Source organism: Pipistrellus kuhlii, unplaced genomic scaffold, assembly GCF_014108245.1.
Source record: "Pipistrellus kuhlii isolate mPipKuh1 unplaced genomic scaffold, mPipKuh1.p scaffold_m20_p_2, whole genome shotgun sequence".
Classification (NCBI taxonomy): domain Eukaryota; kingdom Metazoa; phylum Chordata; class Mammalia; order Chiroptera; family Vespertilionidae; genus Pipistrellus; species Pipistrellus kuhlii.
In genome coordinates, this window is record NW_023425515.1 from 165171649 (window position 1) to 165193894 (window position 22246).

At 49.9% G+C, this 22246-nt stretch overlaps 2 protein-coding genes across 2 annotated transcripts; both read left to right on the plus strand.

Moving 5' to 3' along the window:
• The first annotated feature begins 1712 nt into the window (after positions 1-1712).
• Positions 1713-22246, plus strand: DIO1 (iodothyronine deiodinase 1). The gene is made up of 3 exons (XM_045584628.1): positions 1713-2077; positions 19689-19888; positions 22027-22246. Exons 1-3 carry the CDS (start codon positions 1756-1758, stop codon positions 22093-22095), a joined length of 591 nt encoding a protein of 196 aa, XP_045440584.1. The 5' UTR covers positions 1713-1755; the 3' UTR covers positions 22096-22246.
• Positions 8187-14230, plus strand: LOC123652720 (translation initiation factor IF-2-like). The gene is made up of 2 exons (XM_045584626.1): positions 8187-12351; positions 14095-14230. Exon 1 carries the CDS (start codon positions 10937-10939, stop codon positions 12302-12304), a length of 1368 nt encoding a protein of 455 aa, XP_045440582.1. The 5' UTR covers positions 8187-10936; the 3' UTR covers positions 12305-12351; positions 14095-14230.

The window sequence follows — 22246 nt, forward strand, 5'->3', positions numbered from 1 at the left end:
CAAAATGAGACAAGTATCAAAGTTAATTGCACTGGCTTTACGAAAACAATGCCTGTCAACTGGGAACTATTTTTCTTCCAGGGGATATTTATTTGGCAATGTCTAAAGACATTTTTGGTTGCCACTGGCTTGTTGGATGCTAGGGCCATGGTGCTTTTAGACATCCTATAATGCACAGGATAGCCCCCTCCTAACAAAGAAGTATCTAGATCAAAATATCAATGGTGTCAAGGTTAAAAAACTCGGAGCTCAAATGTCCAGATTTCCTTAACTTGTCTGCCCAAGTATGGGAAGGCAGGTGAGCCCAGCTGATGGTGCTAATCAGACCTCTACTGCCCTGAGGCAGCAAAGAACCACTGGGTGAATCTCCCCACCGCCCTCACTTAGAATGGGGGAAGGGAAGGTGGTGAGCCTGCTCTGATGGACAGGGATAGTGGTAGAGGAGACATTCTGAAAAGTAGGAGCCGTGGTTAGATGCTGCATGTGACCCTGCCTCAGTCCCCTGGCTTTGTGTGCAGAGAAAAGCTGGAGGCCACGTAGCTGAGCCATACTCTAGAAGGTGTCTTCAACACCCCATGGGCATATACCCATTCCCATCAGGCTCCTGGTACTGTGGGAGCACTTCATCCTCGCTCCAGGGGTTGCAAGTCAGGGATGGACAGTTGGCTCCACTTGAATCTTTTTCTTTTGAGGTCTCCACACACAGACCTCTTTTCCTTTTTTTGATGTACCTGGTGTTAAGAGCTAAGACTGTTTGAAGCCATATGTGGGTGAGGGAGAACCAAAATAGGTTGCACTTGACATCCCCGTGACTATTTTGTAACTGCTGATTTGTATTTCTTTTTTTTAAAAAAAAAACAAAACATTTTATTGATTTTTACAGAGAGGAAGGGAGAGGGATAGAGAACTAGAAACATCGATGAGAGAGAAACATCGATCAGCTGCCTCCTGCACACCCCCCACTGGGGATGTGCCCAAAACTAAGGTACATGCCCTTGACCGGAACCCAGAACCCAGAACCCTTCAGTCTGCAGGCCGACACGCTATCCACTGAGCCAAACCAGTTTCAGCCAATTACATAGATCTTTAAAAACAAAACGGTAGACTACAAAGACTTTCAAAACAGAGTGGTAATTTTCTGTTTGTTTCTTCCCCACTCTAAACCACCACACCACGGAGATGGAGAGTGCTGTGTTTACACTCTGACCCAGCACTAAGGGAAGTCCAAGGCCCAGTGCTCCCTCCAGACCCAAATACTCCAGGGATGCCTCTGCCTCCAGAACCACAGCCAGAAGCTGTGAGTGGGAAAAAACACCTTTCATTAGTGAAAGCAGAACTTACTTCATTAAAAGAATAATTAACATTAGAACATACTTGCTTGCAACAGAATCTTCCTAAAGGACCACAGAGTCCCTTTAAGTGTGATGTTTTAAAGTGTTCCTGAACATTTATCAGAGGGAGAATTTAAGATCTGAAGTCTTCCAGGCCCAAGAATCCCTCAAAGGTTAAGGCAAAGGATCAGGAATGATAATAATTAGATCTATGAAGCACCTGGTAGGGAATTTTCCATTCCATTGACAGGAAGGCAAACACCTTCTGTCCAGGTCGCTTCCTCCTGGCAGAGGGGGGGGTGGGGGTGGGGTGGCGGGGGGGCGGGGCTACTTTCACCCCGCACCTTTGTTGGGCTCCGCCCACTGTGGCCCAGCTGCTGCGTCTCTGTCCATCAGCCTCAGAGCCAGCTCTGGCTGTGCCGAGATGGGGCTGCTTCAGCCAGGGCTGTGGCTGAAGAGGCTCTGGATACTCGTGCAGGTGGCCCTGCATGTGACCTTGGGCAAAGTACAGCTGAAACTGTTTCCCGGGAGAGTCAAGCAGCACATCTTGGCCATGAACCGGAAGAACCCGCACTTCTCCTATGATAACTGGGCTCCAACCCTCTTCAGCACCCAGTATTTCTGGTTCGTCCTGAAGGTCCGTTGGCAACGATTAGAGGACAAGGCTGAGGAAGGGGGTCTAGCACCAAACTGCCCTGTGGTCCGCCTGTCCGGACAGAGGTGTAACATTTGGGACTTCATGCAAGGTCAGGAGGCTGATATAGCTTGCTTGGAATGGGGCTGTGCAAGGCGGGTGGGAGGTGGGTTGGAAAGTCCTGGATTCTTCTACTGCTCCAGCTGCTCATGCTTTTGCTTCGTGTCCACTTCCTATTGTATTTCCAGAAACCAGGGCTTTTCCTGGATTCTGTTTTTCGGAGGGGCATCAGCACCTTTCCTTGTAGGAACTCAAACCACAAACCAACCACACTGGCCCTCAGCTCCCCCAGCACTGCTATTACCATACCGTCATTCTGCCTGAGATGCACTTCACCTCCTCTATGCCCTGTCAACTCCTCTACATCCTTCCCACTTCTGCTCAGTGACACTTCCTGCATTAGGTCAACCTCAACTTCCCCAGACAGGTTACCCCTTCTTGTATACTTAACATGCTAAGTTTTTTTCATAATTACAAACTAGGACAAGGTGTAATAATAGTGTGGGTATTTGATTAATGTCTATCTCCCTCACTAGCCCAAAAGCTGTCCGGGTGGAGTTCATGGCTAAGGTGACCAGATGTCCCGCTTTTGGCGGGACAGTCCCGATTTTTAACAATTTGTCCTGCGACGTTTTAAAAAAGTCCCGATTTTTTGATAGATTCTTTCCAATCAGGACTTTTTACAAATGCCACGGGATGCGAGACAAATTGTTAAAAATTGGGACTGTCCCGCCAAAAGCGGAATGTCTGGTCACCTTAGCCATGGCTCTAACCCACTATTGTGCCCCCAGGGCTGCTGCTGACTCATGGTTTTTGCTGAGTAAGTATTTGTGCTCTCTGTCTCTTCCAGGAAAACCAGCTCAGCCTATTTGGGTTCTTAAAGCCCTCTCCAATCAGTTTTCTCCTTTTGTCCTCACAGCTGCTCTCCCTGCCAGGACTTCTCCTCCCCCTCTTTCCAGATACCCTTCCACAGGCACATTCCTGACCCATGGACATCCCAGCTCACCAACCTTCAGCACCCTCCCCCAAGGCCCATGCATTCAGGATGCATGCTCAAGGTCCTCCCTGGGTTGTGCTTTGTGCCCAAAGTCCTCTCTGGACCGACTCCAGCTTTTCTTCCCAACTTTACCTGCAACCTCCCTTCATGCTCACCGCCTGCAGACAGCTGTTGGATCTTGTACGTTGTGGTGCTCTCCTCCTCTCTCTTTGCTGAAGTTGTTGGATCTCCCACTCCATCGGCAACAGCTCAAATCCCCCTCATCCTCAGGGCCCTCCTCTCTTGCCACCCCATCTGTGAAGCCATCTCAGATGCTTTCTCCCTTCTGGATGCATGGCTCTCCGTCTGCACCCTCTCCTCCGTCACTGACTGTTCCTACCCAGCCTTGGGTTGCCGAAGCATACGTGCTTTCTTCTTGCCCAATGGGAAGCCTTGCAACAAGGCTGTGCCTGATTCGTCTTTGAATTCCCAGGGCCTAGACACAGCAGATAGAGTAGAGAAAGTCCCGAGGCAGTTGGCTCATCTAGTGCCTTTAAAAGCGTTCTTTAGAACCCAAGTCCCACAAATATGTTGTATTACATAGAGTCCCCTGGTCGAAGTAGCTTGGGAAACCCTTCTCTTGGAAATTCATAGTGGGCGTGAACATATAACAGGCCCTGAGAAGATCCAAAGCCTAAGAGCAAACAAACAAAACTTGGAAAAACTTTGACAGCATTGACAAATTTTCCTAACACACACACACACACACACACACACACACACACACCCTTCCCACACTCCACCAGAGGAAATGCCTATCATCATCATGGTTCCAAAGGGAAATGTTGACTTCATCCATTCCTCTCCTTTTAGAAAGGAAATGGAGAAAACTGAGAGGCAAAGGTAACAGAGCCAGTGACTGACTGACTCAGACCCAGAATCAGGGCTTCTACTTCCTGTTTTGTTTTTTTTCCCCATTGCACCCCCAAAAAACACTCATGAGCACGTCCTATGTGCCAGGCTCTCAGCTATATGCCAGGGACACAGAGTTAAGTAAGCACTTGCTCCTTCGCTCAAGGAGTTTATAGTTCTACAGAACAGGTGGACATAATATACAAATGCTTGCAGTTCTGTGAGATGGGGGAGGCTATAAAGCTAGGAACTTTACCTGCAGGGCTTGGAGGACTTCCTGGAGGAGGCGGCTTTGGAACTAGGCTTTGAAGAATAAGATTTTTGTACCTGAGAACGGAAAAGGGGAAAGTGTTGCAAGCAAGGGAAAGCCAAGAGGTTTATTTTTGTTTTGTTTGTTTGTTTTGCCTCATGACTTTAAACCAGGGAGCACAAATGATCTCTATTTATTCAACTAATATTAATCAAGTGGCCACTGATAATGCAAGTAATGATAGTAACAACTAACTTTTATTTTGCACCTACTATGTGCCAAGCACTGTGATAGAACCAGGCTGATGTGCTGAATATCAATCACCTAGCGATCAATTCCATGAAAGCCACCTTGCCTCATGGTCAATTCACAGAATTTACTTGCCTCTTTTAACTGTTTACTTTTAGTGGGTCAGTTCACATTTTGAAGGCTGTTTATTTATCTGAGACTGAAGAAAGAAGAAAGAAAGAGGCTAAAAGACAAAAGAAAACTCTATTTATGAAATAAAGTTGGCTTTCAACACATAAACCCAGAGTCCCCTGAAATAACAGATCCTGGTAAAATTTATAGTGTGGTCGGTGCAGTGATCAGTGTTGAGGGCAACACGACTGCTCTCTGTCTGGTAGATCTCATAACCCAGAGAGGGAGACAGTGTAGTGGGGGAGGGAGCAGAGAGTTTTGGAGGAAGTGGGGTGGGGTATTCAGATGAAGGCTTCCTTGAAAGGATGATGGTGAGATGATTGTCTAGGGACAGTGAGGCCTTGGAGTGGGTGGACACAGAGAAAGACAGAGGAGGGAGCAGCAGAGGTCCGAGATGGGGAGGGGCATCAGGCAGCTGGGCAGAAGCAGAGTGTGGAAGGCATAAAGGGGTGAAGGATGAGGATGGAGATATCATCAAGGACTAGAGCTTGGGGAGTGGGGAGGTCATGTGTCTTACCAAAGAGTAGAGTTTATCCTGAGGGTATTGGTGAGTTCTACAAAGATTTTCAAGCAAGGAGTTAACACGATCAGGTCTGCTTATTAGAAAGACATCCTGTAACTGTTTTGGAAATTCATGGAGCCACAAAAAGCTCTGCTGTAGACTTTGAACTCATTTTAGAGCCACAGAAGAGAAGCTCTGGCAGAGTCTTTATGGATAACCTAAAACAACTCTTTCACTTTTCATAGACAAAGGCCCAGAGAGGTAAATTACTCGCTCAGAGTCACACAGCTAGTTCTAATAGAGCCAGAACTAGAACGTGTGCCTTCTGATTTTCAGCCAGTGCACTTCCTCTCATTGAGTAAGACAACAGAGGCTCAGAAAAATTCTCAGTCACCACCTATCCTCTGCGTGCACATGCAAAGATATGGCATACACATGCCTTTGGACACACACACACACACACACACACACACACACACACCAAAACATTAACTTGTGTATTGTGGTGGAAGGCAAGCCTGATGACTTACTTTCTAGGTACCTAGGAGTTAATCTGAAACTGGTTTATTTCAGCCCTTGTTTACTATCATTTAAAATCTCTCTAAGCATATTTATGAGGTGTCATGTAGTAATTATAAATGGACTTTCTGTGCTGAGAGAGTCCAGTATGAGGGTTAATTTACTGGTCTGGGGGGGGGGGGAGTTTAGGATGGTAGGTTTGAGTCCAGCACTTCTACAGAGCTGTTTTCCCATTTTTACGAATGAGTTGATTGACAGTTTTTGCCCTACATTCTTGACAGGTGTGTTCTGCACCATGGCCTGTGGACATGGGCAGAGTGTCAGCCCTCAGCGCTGCCACTCCCTTGTACCTGTCCTTCCTCTCTCTTTTACCAGGACAGCGGGGAACTGAGCTTAAACTTTGCCCTCAATACTCATCACTGTACCCACCACAATATAAACAAACTAATGGCTCTGTATCTTCTAAGGTACTAATCAGTGAGTGCTGAATCTTCTTTCTTTTCAACTAATAACAAATTCCGGTCAGCTAATATTTAACTCTGGTCCTGACCTTTAGTCTTCTGAATTAGAGGCCAATGGTCAGCCACTTGTCCATGACTGGCCCCTGAGCGTCTCCTGCTGAGGCCTGAGCAACCCTGTCACAGGGGCAAGGACTCGTTGAGTAATCCACTAGCATCAACAGAGGCCCACGCAACACTCTAGGGCCTCTTAAGAGAAAATCTGTGAGCCAAGGACAGGGAGAACTGTGCATCTCCAAAGAAACTGGCCTGCTTTCTCCTCATATACTGAAAAATGATGACTAGAACCAATACTTTCCTTTAATTGGCCATAGAAAACTCAGAGTCAAATATCAACTGTTATAATGCAGGAACCTGAAAGCCTATTTATGTTTTCCACATTTCCCTCCTCTTCTATGCCTCCTAAGCTACTTCAAATTCTTTGGGGAAATAGGTGAAGAAATAACTAACCAAGTAAATCACAAGCAAGGTACTCATCCATCAGCAAATCCTGTCAATTCCAGTTTTTCCTTCTCTACTGCCCACACACTAGCCTATGCTCTCATTGTCTCTCATGTGAATTCCTTCCATGCTCCCAACTGCTCCTCTACAGCTTCCATTCTCACCTCAGTCCCTTTTTTTTTTAGAACAGCCAGGGTGATCTTCTATAAAAACCTGATCATTTTTTTATTATACAGCCCTCCTTAGCCTCAGGAGGCTGGCTTGCAAGCAACAGAAACTCACTTTGTATTTCACATATATCCTAATAATAAGAGTAATATGAAAATTAACCACCACTCTGCTACACCCACCAGCCAATCAGAGCGAGTATGCAAATTAACCCAATCAAGATGGCTGTGGCCACAGAGAGCAGGAGGGAGGCTTGGGTTTCCCCAGCAATGGAGGAAGCCAAGCTTTCCACACATCCTGGCCAGCCGAGGCCTCCACTCAATAGTACAAAGTTTCTATTATAGAAGGTAAATAAATTCCAACAGAAATGGCGGCAGCCACTGAGCTGAAAGAGCAGGAGGCTAGGGTTGCCCCGGGCAATGGAAGAAGTCAAACTTCTGCAGCCCTGGCCAGCTCAGGCCTTCACTCCAGGCTACAAAGTTTCAATTATAGAAAATAGATAAACTCCAATAGAAATGGCTGCTGCCACAGAGTGAGTAGGAGGCTTGCCTCCACAAAGTTTCAATTGTAGAAGATAAATTCCAGATACCAGGGCTTCCACTTGGATCACCAGGGGATGTGGCTGGCCTGCAAACCACCACAGGCCCCTCGCTCAGGCCACCTCACCCTGATCTGGGATACCCTTCAGGGCAAACCAGCTAGCCCCCACCCATGCACCAGGCTTCTATCTTATCTAATAAAAGAATAATATGCAGATTGACTATCACTCCAACACACAAGATGGCTGCCCCCATGTGGTCAAATATCCTGCCCCCATGTGGACACAAGATGGCCACCACAAGATGGCCAGCAAGGGAGGGAAGATGGGAGGGACCAGGCCTGCAAGGGAGGGCAGTTTAAAGGGGCCAGGCTTACAAGGGAGGACAGTTTGGGGCGATCAACCCTGCAGGGGAGGGCAATTAGGGGTGACCAGGCCAGCAGAGGAGGGAAGTTGGGGGCAAACAGGCTGGCAGGAGAGCAGTTATACATCAATCAAGCTGGCATGGGAGTGGTTAGGGGATAATCAGGCTTGCAGGCAGAAGCTGTTAGGGGCAATCAGGAAGACAGGCAGGTGAACATTTGGGAGCTAGCAATCCTGGATTATGAGAGGGATGTCCGACTGCCCTTTTAGGCCTGATCCTGGTGGTGGGATCAGGCCTAAACAGGCAGTCAGACATCCCTTGAAGAGTCCCAGATTGGAGAGGATGCAGGCTGGGCTAAGGGACAACTCTTCCCCATGCACAAATTTCATGCACCAGGCCTCTAGATATATTTCCTCTCTGATATATACACACACACCAGAAGGGAGGAGAAAGGGATAGAAACATTAATGATCAATGATGAGAGAGAGTCATCGATCACCTGCCTCCCACACCCCTCCCTCCTGGGGATTGAGCCCGCAACCCAGGCATATGCCCTGACCAGGAGTCGAACCGTTACCTCCTGGTTCATAGATAGATGCTCAACTACTGAGCCAAACCAGCTGGGCCACTATGGTTTTCTTGGTCACACACATACACATATACAAAGGAATGTATTAGAAAATTGTAAGATCCCCAGAATCAATCACAGCTGGAGCACTAGGCCTGCACTATCTACTAGCATCAAAGGTCAGGCCTGGATGCTGCTTTCATTGTGGTTGTTATGGGAAACCATAAACACCTTGGGACTCCACCATCCCTCATGGGCACTGCCACTGGACCATGGATGAATTCTATCATCTCAATTATTCCAGAATCAAATATCTATATGGGAGGGTCCAATCAGCCCTACCAGAGTCACTGACTGTGGCCTGGCTCCTCTGTCTTCCATAGAGCAAGGCTGAGCACACTCTCCCATCAATAAATAATACACAAAATAGGGAATTCCAAGTTGGAAGGACAATTAGGAGATGGGCAGCCAAAATCATAACAAATATCCACCATGTTTGCTTTGAATCTCCATGAAGTCCTACTGCACCATTCCTTATAGTGCGGGAGAGCCTGCCTGCTCTGGCCCATACCTACCTCTCCCTCCACAACTCTCATTCCTCCCTCAGCCTGGCTTCCGCCACACTGGCCTTACAGGTCCTCGAACACACCAACCTGCCTGTGCCTCCTCAGGGCCTTTCTACAAGGAGTCCCTTTGTCTGCTGCTCCTCCCTTTAGCCCCCTGGCTCATTGCTGATCTTCCTTTCTCCAGTTAAATGACAGACATTTCACCAGAGACCTTCCTTGACCTGTCTGTCTGTCTAAAGCAGATCACTCCTTTTTAGCCTCTCTTGTACCATCACAACTTGAAATTACTTCATTTGTACCTTTCCTTATATTTTGCCTGTCTCCCCATTGAGCAGGCAGAGACCTGCTGGTCTTGCTCTCTGCCGAGTCCCTGGCATATCACAGAGAGCCTTGTATATTTAAGTGCTGAATAAATGCTTGTAGATGAAAAAAAGTGTGCTCCAGGTGGGGGATGTGAGGAGGTGTGAGGAACAGGCTCTGCCCTCAAGGGCAATGAGTAGCCTCGGGGATATAGACACGCCTGGCCACGCCTGGCCACGTCCCAGGGCAGGACCTGCATGTTCTAACAGGTGTACAGTTAACACTCAGCTCTGGCCATAAGTAGCCACAGGGTGCTAGCAGCTCCCTAGACTTCACCCCAATCTAGGCTGGAGAGTTACAGAAGGCAGCCACTCAGGGCAGGCTTCATGGGACCAGTGAACACACGGGGTCCCACATTCAGAAGGGCCTTGTGCTTGGGGTTTAATGCTTTGTGATAGTTGTCTTGAAATTCTTAATAGTTTCAACTTTGAATTTGCACTTTGTAACCTGATGCAACAATGGAACATATCCTGGGCACTTGGAACCTGGCTTCTGTAGGATCCCACCTCCCATAGCCTCCCTGCTCTCCCAGGCCCACTCTTCCACTCCCATCCCATATAGCTTCCTTCCTGTTCCCACCCAGTTCCTGCTGCCACCTTCTGGCCCACACAGGGCCTGGGCATGGGCATGGGCATGGGCAGGATCAGGTGCAGGGCGTGGAGGCAGCCGTCCCCATCCAGGGCCCACAGCATCAGAGTGCAATTTGGCAAGTGCCTGGGGTGCCTTGATAGGAGTCTCTTGCCCACCTCCCCTGACATCAAGGTATCTGGCATGTCGCTGCGCAGAGTTTGTAATCTCCTGTGGGTTGGGGTGGGCAGGAGAAATGTCTGGCTAAGTTTTTGTGTTCCTGGCTGGGCTGTGGTACATTGGTCAGGTGGCTGGAGGGAAAGGAACGCCAATAGCCAGTGGCCGCAGACACACATTCACACGCACACTGAATTTGGGGGCTCCTGGGTGACTGTGAGAGTCTGCATTCACCCTGTGAGTATCCCTGTGCCCAGGGGAGTGCAACATTAAACAGCAACAGAAAGTACCAGGCCAGGCAGGGCGAAAGGGTCGGGGAGGGGGGTGGGGGGGTCGTCAGCGCCAGCTCCAGTGCACAGAGCTTCATTCCTTGGCCCTCCCACCCTCTCCCTTACCCCGCCCCTGACCCCACCCCCGACCCCCTGGGGGGGGCGGGGATCCATCCCAAATCACTGGAACCCGAGGGAGGTTTCCTCACACCCTCAGGTAGACTAACTTTCCACGATTCCCTCTTCTCCGTTTTCCACTCAATCTCCCTCTTCCACTCTCTTCTCCCAGAGTGCATGTCTCTTTAAGGCGAGGGCGCCTTCTCTGGGTCAGACCACCGTCCCCTTCCCTGCTCCCACCCCCTTCTCCCCGCACCGAGTACTTGTCCGTGCATGTCCCTTTAAGGCGAGGGCGCCTTCTCCCGGTCGGACCACCGTCCCCTCCCCTGCTCCCACCCCCTTCTCCAGGCGGCAGCGAGTGCTGGTCTCTTTAAGGCGACGGTGCCTTCTCCAGGTCAGACCACCATCCCCTCTCCTGCTCCCATCCTTTTCTCCCGGCGGCGCCGAGTGCGTGTCCATGTCTGTCCCTTTAAGGCGAGGGCGCCTTCTCCCGGTCAGACCACCGTCCCCTCCTCTGCTTCCACCCTCTTCTCCCCGCACCGAATGCATGTTCCTTAAAGGCAAAGGCGAATGCATGTTCCTTTAAGGCGAGGGCGCCTTCTCCCGGTCAGACCACCGTCCCCTCCCCTGCTCGCATCCCCTTCTCCCGGCGCCTCCGAGTGCAGGTTCCTTTAAGGCGATGGCGCCTTCTCTGGGTCAGACTGCCGGCAGCGGGGATGGCGGCGACGACCCCGGGAGCATGGCGGACATCGACCTGTTTCTGGAATGCGAGGAGGAGGAGCTGGAGCCGAAGGACAAGTTTGTAGAGTGCGAGGAGGAGGAGCTAGCGCCGTGGCAGAAAAGCGGTGATGTCAGTGAGGACTCCGTGGTCGAAGATGATCACTCGGTGGGTGAAACCACTGCGGCTTCCGAGAGCCAGCAGCCAGCCCCAGGGGCTCCGGTGCCCACCGCTGCCCATGCTGCTGCCGCCGGCCACCTCCCTGCACCCACCGCGACCGGCCACCTCCCTGCACCCACCGCGGCCGGCCACCTCCCTGCACCCACCACGGCCAGCCACCTCCCTGCACCCACCCCGGCCAGGCACCTCTCTGCACCCACCCCGGCCGGCAGCAGCGGCTGCGTCCCGGACAGCCTCCGTGCAGAGCAGACTCTAGTCACACTCCCTGCAAGCGATGCCCAGAGAGGCCGGGGTCCCGGGCAGAGCCTGTCAGAGGAACAGCTATGGGCACAATGCGCCTCTGGGGCCGAAAGGAAGCAGCACCGTCGGCAGAACCTGTCCGAGGACCAGCTGCTGGCTCTGCGCACCGCCGAGGCCCAGCGGAGCCGGCAGCGTCGACACGCCATCTCCGAGGAGCAGCGCCTGGCACAGCGCATCTCCGCGGCTGAGAGGAAGCAGCGCCGGCGACAGAACATGTCCGAGGAGCAGCTCCTGGCGGAACGCATCTCGGAGGCCAGGAGAAAGCAGCACCGTCGACGGACCATGTCCGAGGAACAGCTGCTGGCGCTGCGCACCGCCGAGGCCGAGCGGAGCCGGCGGCGGAGACAGAACATGTCGGAGGAGCAGCGCCTGGCGCAGCGCATCTCCGCGGCCGAGAGGAAGCTGCGGCGCCAGCAGAACATGACCGAGGAGCAGCGGCTGGCGGAGCGCATCTCGGACGCTGTGAGGAAGCAGCGCCGCCGGCAGAGCATGTCGGCGGAAGAGCTGCTGGCACAGCGCACCTGCGAGGCCGAGAGGAGCCGGCGCCGCCGCCAGAACATGTCGGAGGAGCAGCGCCTGGCCCAGCGCATCGCTGCGGCCGAGAGGAAGCAGCGCCGTCAGCAGAGCATGTCCGAGGAGCAGCGGCTGGCACAGCGGGCCTTGGAGGCCGAGAGAAGCCGGCGGCGTCGACAGAGCATGTTTGAGGAACAGCGACTGGCGCAGTGTGCTGGAATGGGGATGCCTAGGGGTGAAAAGGACATGTTTAAGGACATCTTAGAGATCCTAGCCATGAAGGGGGCCGTGGAAGAAGCACAGGGCTGGAAAGCTGCCACAGGCACATGTCCATAGAATGAGGGAGCTGGAAACAACAGAAGGTCTATATGTACAAAATAAAGGTAAGGAAACCCCTCCTTCAAAGGAAGAAGAAGAAGAAAGCCCAAAGGGAATAGGAAAACCTCACCTTTGAGCTCTGGAGTTACTATAGTAACTAGTCTGAGGATATCATGACCAATCAGAAGAGATATCAAGGCACTGGGACTTTCAGCCTTTATAAACGGTGGAAACAGGAAGTCGGCGGGACTTCTTCCCCTTCCCATGTTGGGAGTCCCTTCTGTGGGACATTTTTCCCCCTCCCCCTACAGGTGGGAGTCTGTGCTGTGAGAGTCTTTCCCCTTCCCTATGCGGGAATCTGTACTTGTTCTTCAATAAATTTCCACCTTTGCTATTAAAAAAAGAAAAAAAAAAAAAAAAAAGTACCAGGCTAGGGCAAGACAGAGACCACAGAAGATAAGAAAAATCCTTAATCTTAACTAGAGGCCCGGCGCCTGCACTTTCTCCAATCTGGGAACCCTACAATCTGGGGCCCTCAGGGGATGTCCGACTGCCGGTTTAGGCCCGATCCCACAGGATCAAGCAGTCAGACATCCTTCTCACAATCTGGGACTGCTGGCTCCCAACCACTTGCCTGTCTGCCAGCCTGATCACCCCTAACCACTTCCCAACCAGATTGATGCCTAACTGCTCCCCTGCCAGCCTGATTGCCCCCAACTACCCTCCCATGCTGGCCCAGTAACCTCCAACTGCCCTCCTTTTCAGGCTTGGTTGCCCCCAACTGTCCCGGTCACACCTAACTGCCCTCCCCTGCCAACCTGGTCACCCCCAACTGTCCTCCCCTGAATGCCTGGGTTCCCCCCTATTTCCCTCCCTTGCTGGCCTGGTCACCCCTAACTGCCCTCCCCTGCTGGCCTGATTGCCCACAGCTGCCCTTCCCTGACAGCCATCTTGTGGTGGCCATCTTTGACCACATGAGGTGGCCATCTTGTGTGAGGGTCAATTTGCATATTACCTTTTTATTATATAGGATATACTAAATGGCATTTCCTCCCTCCTCCCCCCCATTTTTTGAACTAGGGGCCCTGAGTTTTCATTTTGCACAGTACATTATGTAGCTGGCCCTGCTCCCACCCTTCACTGCCCTTCCTGAGTCCCTTTCACTGCCTCCCCCACATCTTGGCTCAGGGAGAAGATAATATCTAATACCAGCTTACATTTATTGAGCACCTACTATGGGCCAGGCACCATTTGAAGCCCTTATCTGTATGAACTTCTTTAATTCTCATAACAATCCTATAAAGTATTATTACTATGTACATTTGTGGGTGAGAAAACATTGAATTGTGGAAAGAACATTGAATTGAGAGTCTATGAGCCAGAGTTAATTTTAACTCCACTGCTGACCTACTGACATGAGACAGGCCTATAAAACTCAATTTGTCTATAAGACGGGGGAGAAAATTATCGGCCTTGTAGTATACCAATCACATCCCATGAGAGAATGGATGTATGCTTGCCTTGTAAACTGCACCCAAAGGGACTCTTCTTATCACTCTTTTCATCCTCACCCAGCAACTGTGGCGGCCCCCTAAGACCGCATGATAAACCCCTTCACTTTATAGAGGAGTAAACTGGCTCCACCTTCTCCTAAGTTCTGCTTTCTAAGCTTCTGCTCCTCTTCACTGTGCCCTTGGTCCATCTTAGAGGGGGAAATAAAGAGAAGAGGATTGAGGCGGAAGCAAATGCTTGTGAAATAAATGCTGTGTGTAAATGATTGGTCGGAGATGGTTCCATTTCTGTTTCAGGCAACAGGCCACTGGTGCTGAATTTTGGAAGTTGTACCTGACCTTCATTCCTTTTCAAATTTGACCAATTCAAGAGACTTACTGAAGACTTTAGCGCCATAGCAGATTTTCTCGTCATTTACATTGAAGAAGCACATGCATCAGGTACACAAAGATTCCCTGCCTCTACCTCCTCCTGCCCTCTCTTTATTGGCTCACCTTCCACCCAGGTTGGGAGTGAAGAGAGGTGTAGGAGGCGAGGGAGAGAGTTTACCCACCATCTCCCAGTCCCTGCTAGGTTTACCCACCACTTGCTAACTTCAGTCTGTGCTTTCGGCTAGGCGCAAAGAGCAGAATACCTGGAGTGACAGGGTCTAGCTGGGGGAGTGCCTAATATTCTGAATGGATAAGTAGGGAAATCAAGAGAGAGGAGCTAGCCCTAGCTGGTTTGGCTCAGTGGATAGAACATCGGGGTGTGACTGAGGGGTCCCGGGTTCAATTCTGGTCAAGGGCATGTGCCTTGGTTGTGGGCACATCCCCAGACGGGTTGCAGAAGGGTTGCAGGGGGCAGCTGATCAATGTTTCTCTCTCATCAATGTTTCAAACTCTATCCCCTCTCCCTTCCTCTCTGTAAAAAAATCAATAAAATACTTGAGAGAGAGAGAGAGAGAGAGAAAGAGAGAAAGAGAGAGAGAGAGAGGAGCTAATATGAGCACAATTACAAGGAATTTAGAGCTGAAATGTCACAAGTGAAATGACTGCCATTTAGCTACTAGTACTTGTGAAATTCATCCTAAGCCCTTCAGATTTCAAAGGGACATCTTGGTTCATCTCTGTCATGGTTCCCAAGCTTTAGTGACCATCAGGAGCGCCTGGGAGGCTTGTTAAAACAGCCTACTGGACAGAGTCCGAGTCAGACCCCCATGGGGCCTCAGAATGTGCATTTCTAACAAGCTCTGGGCGATGCTGGAGTTAGTAGTCAGATACGCTTCTACCTTTCCTGCTTTTTGTGGGATCAAATCCATGAACTTAGCCCAACTCTCAGACCCAGAGACTGAAGAAGGCAAGAGGCTTGGGTGGCCACGTGGAATGAGTGTCATCTATTCCCCTTTATCCCCACAATATTTGTTTCTGTCAGCCAGCACCAGGCAGACACCATGTCCCAGAGCTGGAACCCAGTAAAAGGTGGGTGAATGAGGGAAGTGAGGCTTTAGGCTAGTATTGGCCTTGCTGGCTCCTCCATGTGTTGTAAGTGTAGAGCTTGCTATTAGTTAATTTTCAGCAAAGTTGATCCAGCAGTGCTTTCTCCAGTGCAGTCCCAGGATCCCTAGTGTCAGTGCCATCTTGTTGAAAATTCATGTTCCTGGGCCCTACCTCAGGCCCATTGCATCTTGATTTATATGTACCCAAAGGTTTGAAAATTGCTTTCAACTTATTCATTTAACTGGCAGCCCCTGTCCTCATTAAGACTTTGCGGAAACCTAAAATATTAGCAAAGGGTAATAGGTACATAGAGGTTTTCCTATATTCTTCTCTCTGCTTTTATGTATATTAAAAAATGTCCGTAATAAAATTGAAACAGTAAAAGAGAATGTGGGTGCCCACAGGTGTCTGTGGTCTTTACAGCTGAATAGAGATACTGCTTTGGTGTCATCACAGCTGACGGCTGAAGCTCGGCCCAGGCTGATTTCACTATCTTTGGCCAGCACTTCTCAAACTTTAATGTTTATACTTAAACCACCTGGGATCTCATTAAGATGCAGATTCCAGCTGAGCCACAAGGCATGGCCTCCCCATGTGATCATGAGACTGCTGGTTCTGGGACCACGCTTGGAGTAGCAAGGTCCTAGAGCCAGTGGTTGGCAAACTCATTAGTCAACAGAGCCAAATATCAACAGTTCAACGACTGAAATTTCTTTTGAGAGCCAAAAAAGGACTTTTGCAGATGGGCCACGAAGTTTCGATCGCACTGTACATGTGTGCCTGCACGTGGTATTTGGTGGAAGAGCCACACTCAAGGGGCCAAAGAGCCACATGTGGCTTGAGAGCCGCAGTTTGCTGACCACGGTCCAGTTTTTTTTTAAGTCTTTTTAAATTTTATTATTATTATTATTATTTTTTTTTTTATTGATTTCAGAGAGGAAGGGAAAAGGATAGAGAGACAAAAACATCAGTGAGAGAGAATCAATGATCGGCTGCCTCTTGCATGCCCCCCATTGGGGGCTGGGGGGTCAAGCTTGCAACCTGGACAGGTGCCCTTGGCCGAAATCGAACTTGGGACCCTTCAGTCCAAAGGCTGACACTCTATCCACTGAGCCAAATCAGCTAGGGCTCCAGCTTTAATCTCTAAAAAATAAGTTGCAAACTGGGACAAGGGTGGTCAAACCATCGCAGAAATTGTCTCTGGTCCTGATATCTGCCTTTTCACCCATTTCTCCTCGAGTCAGACCCAGCTGGTTTAACCCTTCCCTTAGCCCAGGGTGCCTACCTCATCCACTGAGGAAAAGCTTCCTGTCCCTATCCTGACACAGACCTGACCTCTTTCCTCTGTGCTCTGCCACTCCTGGTTGGGGCATTTCTTTCTCCTTCCCCAGGGTACTTGTTTCTGTCACTCAGACAGAAGTGGGTATGGCCTGAACCCCATAACTGAAGTACACAGAGCCAGTGTCCTCAGATCCCAGGATGTCTGGGATCTGGGGCCCAAAACAATCAGTTTCCTTTTTCACAGATATCACGTTTGTCCAGGTAAATTATGGGAAAGTAGGAGATGTGGTGGGAGGAGCAGACTGGAGTTTCAGGCCTAAACCTGGGTCCTGGCTGCATTGCATGCTGGCCACACAGCCGGGGCCAATGTACCTTCCATGCCAGCTTCTGTGCCACTAAAATGGGATGACAACACTGATCCCACAGAACCACTCAGTCAGCAATATTTAACATGTGCCTGCTAGGTGCCCAGCCCTGTGGTGGCCTGGGGCTAGAGAGATGAAACATGCACACAGTTCTTGCCCCTAAGGAACTCACAGTTGAAGTTGGGATGCGAGTCAGCACTCCTGTCTGGGCCCCCATGTTCTCAGTGGCAGGATGGGGGCGAGCAGCTCTGTTTGGCCGCCGCAGGAGGTTGCTGTGAAGTTCCAGGGACTAATTGCCCAAACGTGGTGCTGTTGTCATCTACAAAGTTTTGATGTCGTGGGGCAGGTAATGAATACTGTAAATACTGTTTTTTCTTGGGGGAAGGGCTCTGAGTAGAGGACTTTGAAACACTAAGGAGGTGAAGCAAATTCTGCCGATGGACTCAAGCAACTTATATTACCCTGGAAGATAACTATTATTGTAAGCACAGGCCATGTGGCTTCCATAGGAACCCCTGACCACATTGTCTGGGTCCCATGCTCCTCAGAAATGGGGCACGTAGAAGGGGACACAGCAACTTTCCCATCTGTGGGCCCATTAGCTAGTAAGTGCCACCTCCTGTGAGCAGAAGGGCACCCTGGCAAATGAGGTCAATTGAAAATCTCCTTCCATTTAAACTCAAGTAGCTTTAAATGGTTTGGTTTGGAAGGGGCTGGGGGAAACGTCTTCAGAGCAAAGTAGCAGAAAATCTGCAGCATATAATAAAAACTGGGTTCTCTCCTACCTTTCTGTTACTTGGGGCAGTCAGACAAAATAAACCAACATATTTTGAGCAGGTCCTAAGAAGCAGGCTGAGTACTGGGTATTCCATTCATAGTTATCTGAGTTAAGCCTCACAGTCAGCTACTTAGTAGGTTCTATTAATTAGTAGGTCCTATTAACTCATTTTACAGATAAGAAAATTGAGAACTTAGAGTTTTAGAAAACTTGCCCCAAAATCACACGACTTAGTATGTCAGGGAAACTTTCCTGGAGATGATGTTAGAGAATGGTTCTCAGCCAAGGGGAATTTTGTCTTGCAGGGGTCATTTGGCAATATATGAAGACATTTTTGGTTGTCACAATTGAAGGTGGTGGGGGGCGGTTGCAGTTCAAAATCCTACAACACACAGGATGGTCCCATACCCTGCTATACACACACACACACACACACACACACACACACACAAAACAAAGAATTGTCTAGCCTGAAATGTCATTAGTGCCAACGTTGAGCAGCCCTGTGGAGAGTTGAGCCTTAAAAGGACAGGTAGGATTTCAAACATGGAAGAGATGGTAAGGAGAAAGGGCAGAGGGGTGTCAGCATCATTCGAGGAGTCTACTCTAGCTAGACGTGAAAAGACTAGCAGCCGTGACTGGAAATGTGGGTGGGGAGAGATGACAGGGATCATTAAATGCCATGCTAAGGAGTTGGGCTCATAATTGGTGTTTAATCAGGAAAAAAAAAAAAAAAAAAAAAAAAAAAAGACCAAATTTTGTGTTAGGAATCATTCTCAGAGATTTCTGGACGATAAGTTAGGTTCAGGGGTCCTCAAACTTTTTAAAGTGGGGGCCAGATCACGGTCCCTCAGAGAGCTGGAGGGCCGGACTATATGAACTACTAATTCCTACTGTAACACCTCGGCTGCGCTCACTGCCCAAAAAACCTGGCGGGCCGGATCAGACTCCTCTGTGGGCCGCATGTGGCCCGCGGGCCGTAGTTTGAAGACGCCTGAAAGGTAGTAAGACCAGGAGGTCATTGCCAGGCTAATAGCTGTATTTGGCTCTAAGCTCACCTGCGTGGCTTGTTTTAAGGCTGTTAGAGAGCTAACACATCAGCTGCAGCAGCAGAAGCCACAGTATGCAAACAAGGAGAGAAAGTCCAGCCGGAGGCAGGAGCTGCGAAGAAAAAGGCAGAAGTGAGAGACAGCTTGGGGGTGAGTGTGTCGAGGATCTCCCAAAATTACACTGGTTGGAGCAAAAGGCTGGAGGAAGACCAGAGAGATGGGCCAGGTCACTCAGGACCTGGTAGACCATACTGAGGAGCTTGGGGCTTATCCTGAAGGTGATAGGGAGCCACTGAAAGCTCTAAGCAGGAGAGTGACATAGTCAGATTTGTTTTTTGCAAAGAACTCTGGCGGAGAATAAATAGAAGAGGAAAATTGTCCAGACACTAGAGCAGTAGTTCTCAAATGGTGGCATGTGTTAGAATCATCTGGAAGACTGTTAAAACTGATGGTTGACGCATTCATTCTTGGTCAGTCAGAATCTGCCCGGCTAACAAACTCCCAGGAGATGCTGATGCTACTGGTCTGGGTAGCTCACACTTAGACAAACACTGCTCTAGGTCCTGGCTGGTGTGGTCCAGGCACTAGCAGCCTTGGCATCCCGGGAGCTGGCTAGCCTCAGGGCCACCCGAGACAGACTGAATCAGAATCCTCCTTTAATGAGATCCCTGATTCATTATCACATTCAAGTTTGAGAAGCTCTGGTCTGTTGGATTGTCTTACATTGAAGAGCCCTGATCTGGATACCAGGAGCTGAGGACTTTAGTTCTGGATCAATGACTAACTCCCTATTTGATCTCATGTATTTACCCATAATAGGAAACTGGGCCAAATCATGGGTCCTCAATCTGGGATCCCCCAGTTAAAAGTGGGGGCTATTTAGTCTAAAGGAAGTGTGTACCACGCTGTGGGGTCCACTGCTCGGCCTTTCTCTTGCAGATGGCTGGGCTTTTAAGAACAACGTGGTCATCAGGAACCACCGGAACCTCCAGGACCGCCTTCAGGCAGCCCACCTGCTGCTGGACAGGAGCCCCCGGTGCCCTGTGGTGGCGGACTCAATGGAGAACCAGAGCAGCCAGCTCTACGCCGCGCTGCCCGACAGGCTCTACGTGCTCCAGGAGGGCAGGATCCTCTACAAGGTGGTGACCACTCCCACCCCCACCCCAGGGCAGGGGCCCAGGGAGGGCAAAGGGCAAAAAATGAAAGGGCTTCATATCAGAATCAGCAGACCTGGATTCAAACAGCTGCCCAGCCATTTACCAGTCATGTAACCATGGATAGGTCCTTTCTTTCCTTGGAGCTCCTGTTTCTTCTGCAAAATGGAGATGTTGGCTCCCATGTCTCAGGGGACGAAATGATGCACAGGGAAATCCCTAGCATTTAGGCTGAAGCTGGGGCCTCCTGGCAGCCTTCTGGTTTAATTTGAAACTTAGAGATAGAGAATATTGTTTCCATTTTATAATCAATGCTCAGAGGGGATTTGACTTGCCCCAGGTCACTCTGTACCAGGCTGATTTTTAATTCTAAGGCCTTTGGATGGGATGAGTCAAAGTGGGAGGTCTGCAGCAGCTAATCTCTGAGGCAGGCCTGAAACTGGAGGGCTGAAGGAAGTGGGAAGAACACAAACCCTGAAGTTCAGAGATAGAAATACTGAAGCAGAGGTTCAAGACAGAGGTTGAGTCCAGGCTTCTTTTCTGGAAGGACTGTGTTCCTCTCAAGGCTTCCAGCCTGGCCAGGGAGGGACATAACACAGCCTCTGGCCCCTGGGCCCTGTTGACCTCCCCTGAGAGGTCAGAGACCTAGTCTGGTAGCTGCTGAAGGGATTTGCAGCCTTGGAGAGCACAGAAAGCTGAGCCATGGGGATACTCCTCTGTGGCCTATGAATGCAGTTGAAATAAGAAACGACTTAAGGATGAATCTCTAGAGTGCTGAGGGTCAGAGCCTGAGGATTCCAGTCCTCCCCTGAGACATGATTCTAAGATGGCAGGACTGAGGCAAACTGAGCACTGTGTCCCTACCCTGGGGTAGGCCCTGTGAAAACACTGAGAACACACACACAAAAAAGTGAATTTAAAATGGCCCAAACCTTCTTTGAAGTGTTCACAGTCTAGGGCAGTGGTCGGCAAACTCATTAGCCAAATATCAACAGTACAATGATTGAAATTTCTTTTGAGAGCCACATTTTTTAAACTTAAACTTCTTCTAATATCACTTCTTCAAAATAGACTTGCCCAGACTGTAGTATTTTGTGGAAAGCCACACTCAAAGGGCCAAAGAGCCACATGTGGCTTGTGAGCCGCAGTTTGCCGACCACGGGTCTAGGGGATAAGGAAGACCCAACCCAACTAGAGTGTCATACGTATCCTAACTGCTGTGAGGCTCCAGAGCCAGGGTCAGCAAACCGTTCCTGTAGGGCGGGGGACAATCCCTGTCTCCACAATTCAGTCCCCCTGGTGTCACAAAAATGGCCCAGACAAAACGTAAACGAAAGGGTATGGAGGCATCAGGACAGATTTAGCTCTCAGGCAGTTTTCCAGCCTTTGGGGAAGGGCAAGTTTTCCCAAGGAAGTTATAATTGCTTGGCTAAGGGATCGGGAGCCAGCCATGTGAGCATGCTGAGTGAAAATCATTGCAGATATTGAGAACAGGGTGGGCAAAGGCACTGAGGCGTGCTAGGGCAGGGTGTGAATGGAGAGCTGAGGGCTCTTGAGTTACAGGGGTCCCATTCTGGACCAAGGAGTTTGGCCTTCATTTTAGGGCAAAGGAGAGCCATTGAGAAGTTTTGAGCAGGGGGGAGACATGATCAGATCCTTACTTTAGAAAGATCACTGGCTACTGGGTGAGAATGGAGTGGAGAGAGCAGGGCATTGTCAGGAGGTGAGACAGCTGCCCGAATAGAAGAGGAAGGGGCTGAATTAGGCCGTGGGATTGGAGAGGCAGGGGCGGTTCTGATGTAGAGTGAATAGAACTTGATGTGAGGAGTGGAGAAGATATGTCTGAGGTATGATTATGGAAGATTATAGAAGAAGAGTGTATTTGTAGAGACCCATTTCTCCCTTTGAAACTATTCACTTTATCCCACTCCGGTTTTCCTCCTACTTCTGTCCTGTCCTAAATGGTGGGGCCACTCCACACACTCCCCTGCGTGATCTCGCACATCTTCTCATGGTTGCATCTGCCACTGACAACACCATCCTGATGCCTACCACATGGATATCATTAGCCCAGATCTCCTGCAGGTCAGAAATCTGGGAATGCTGATTTATTTCTCTTGCAGGGGGGGCCTGGCCCTTGGAACTATCACCCAGAGGAAGTTCGTGCTGTTCTGGAGAAACTCCACAGTTAATCTGGACAGATCCCCCAGTCCCGAGTGACCAAGAGGAAGGCGCCTCAAGACTTGGCTCTTCCCCCAACCCAGCTGGGTTTTACCTCTTGACCTGTGTCCCCAGTTGAATTACTAGCTCAGATTTTTCTGATCTAAGCAAACAGTTTTTATA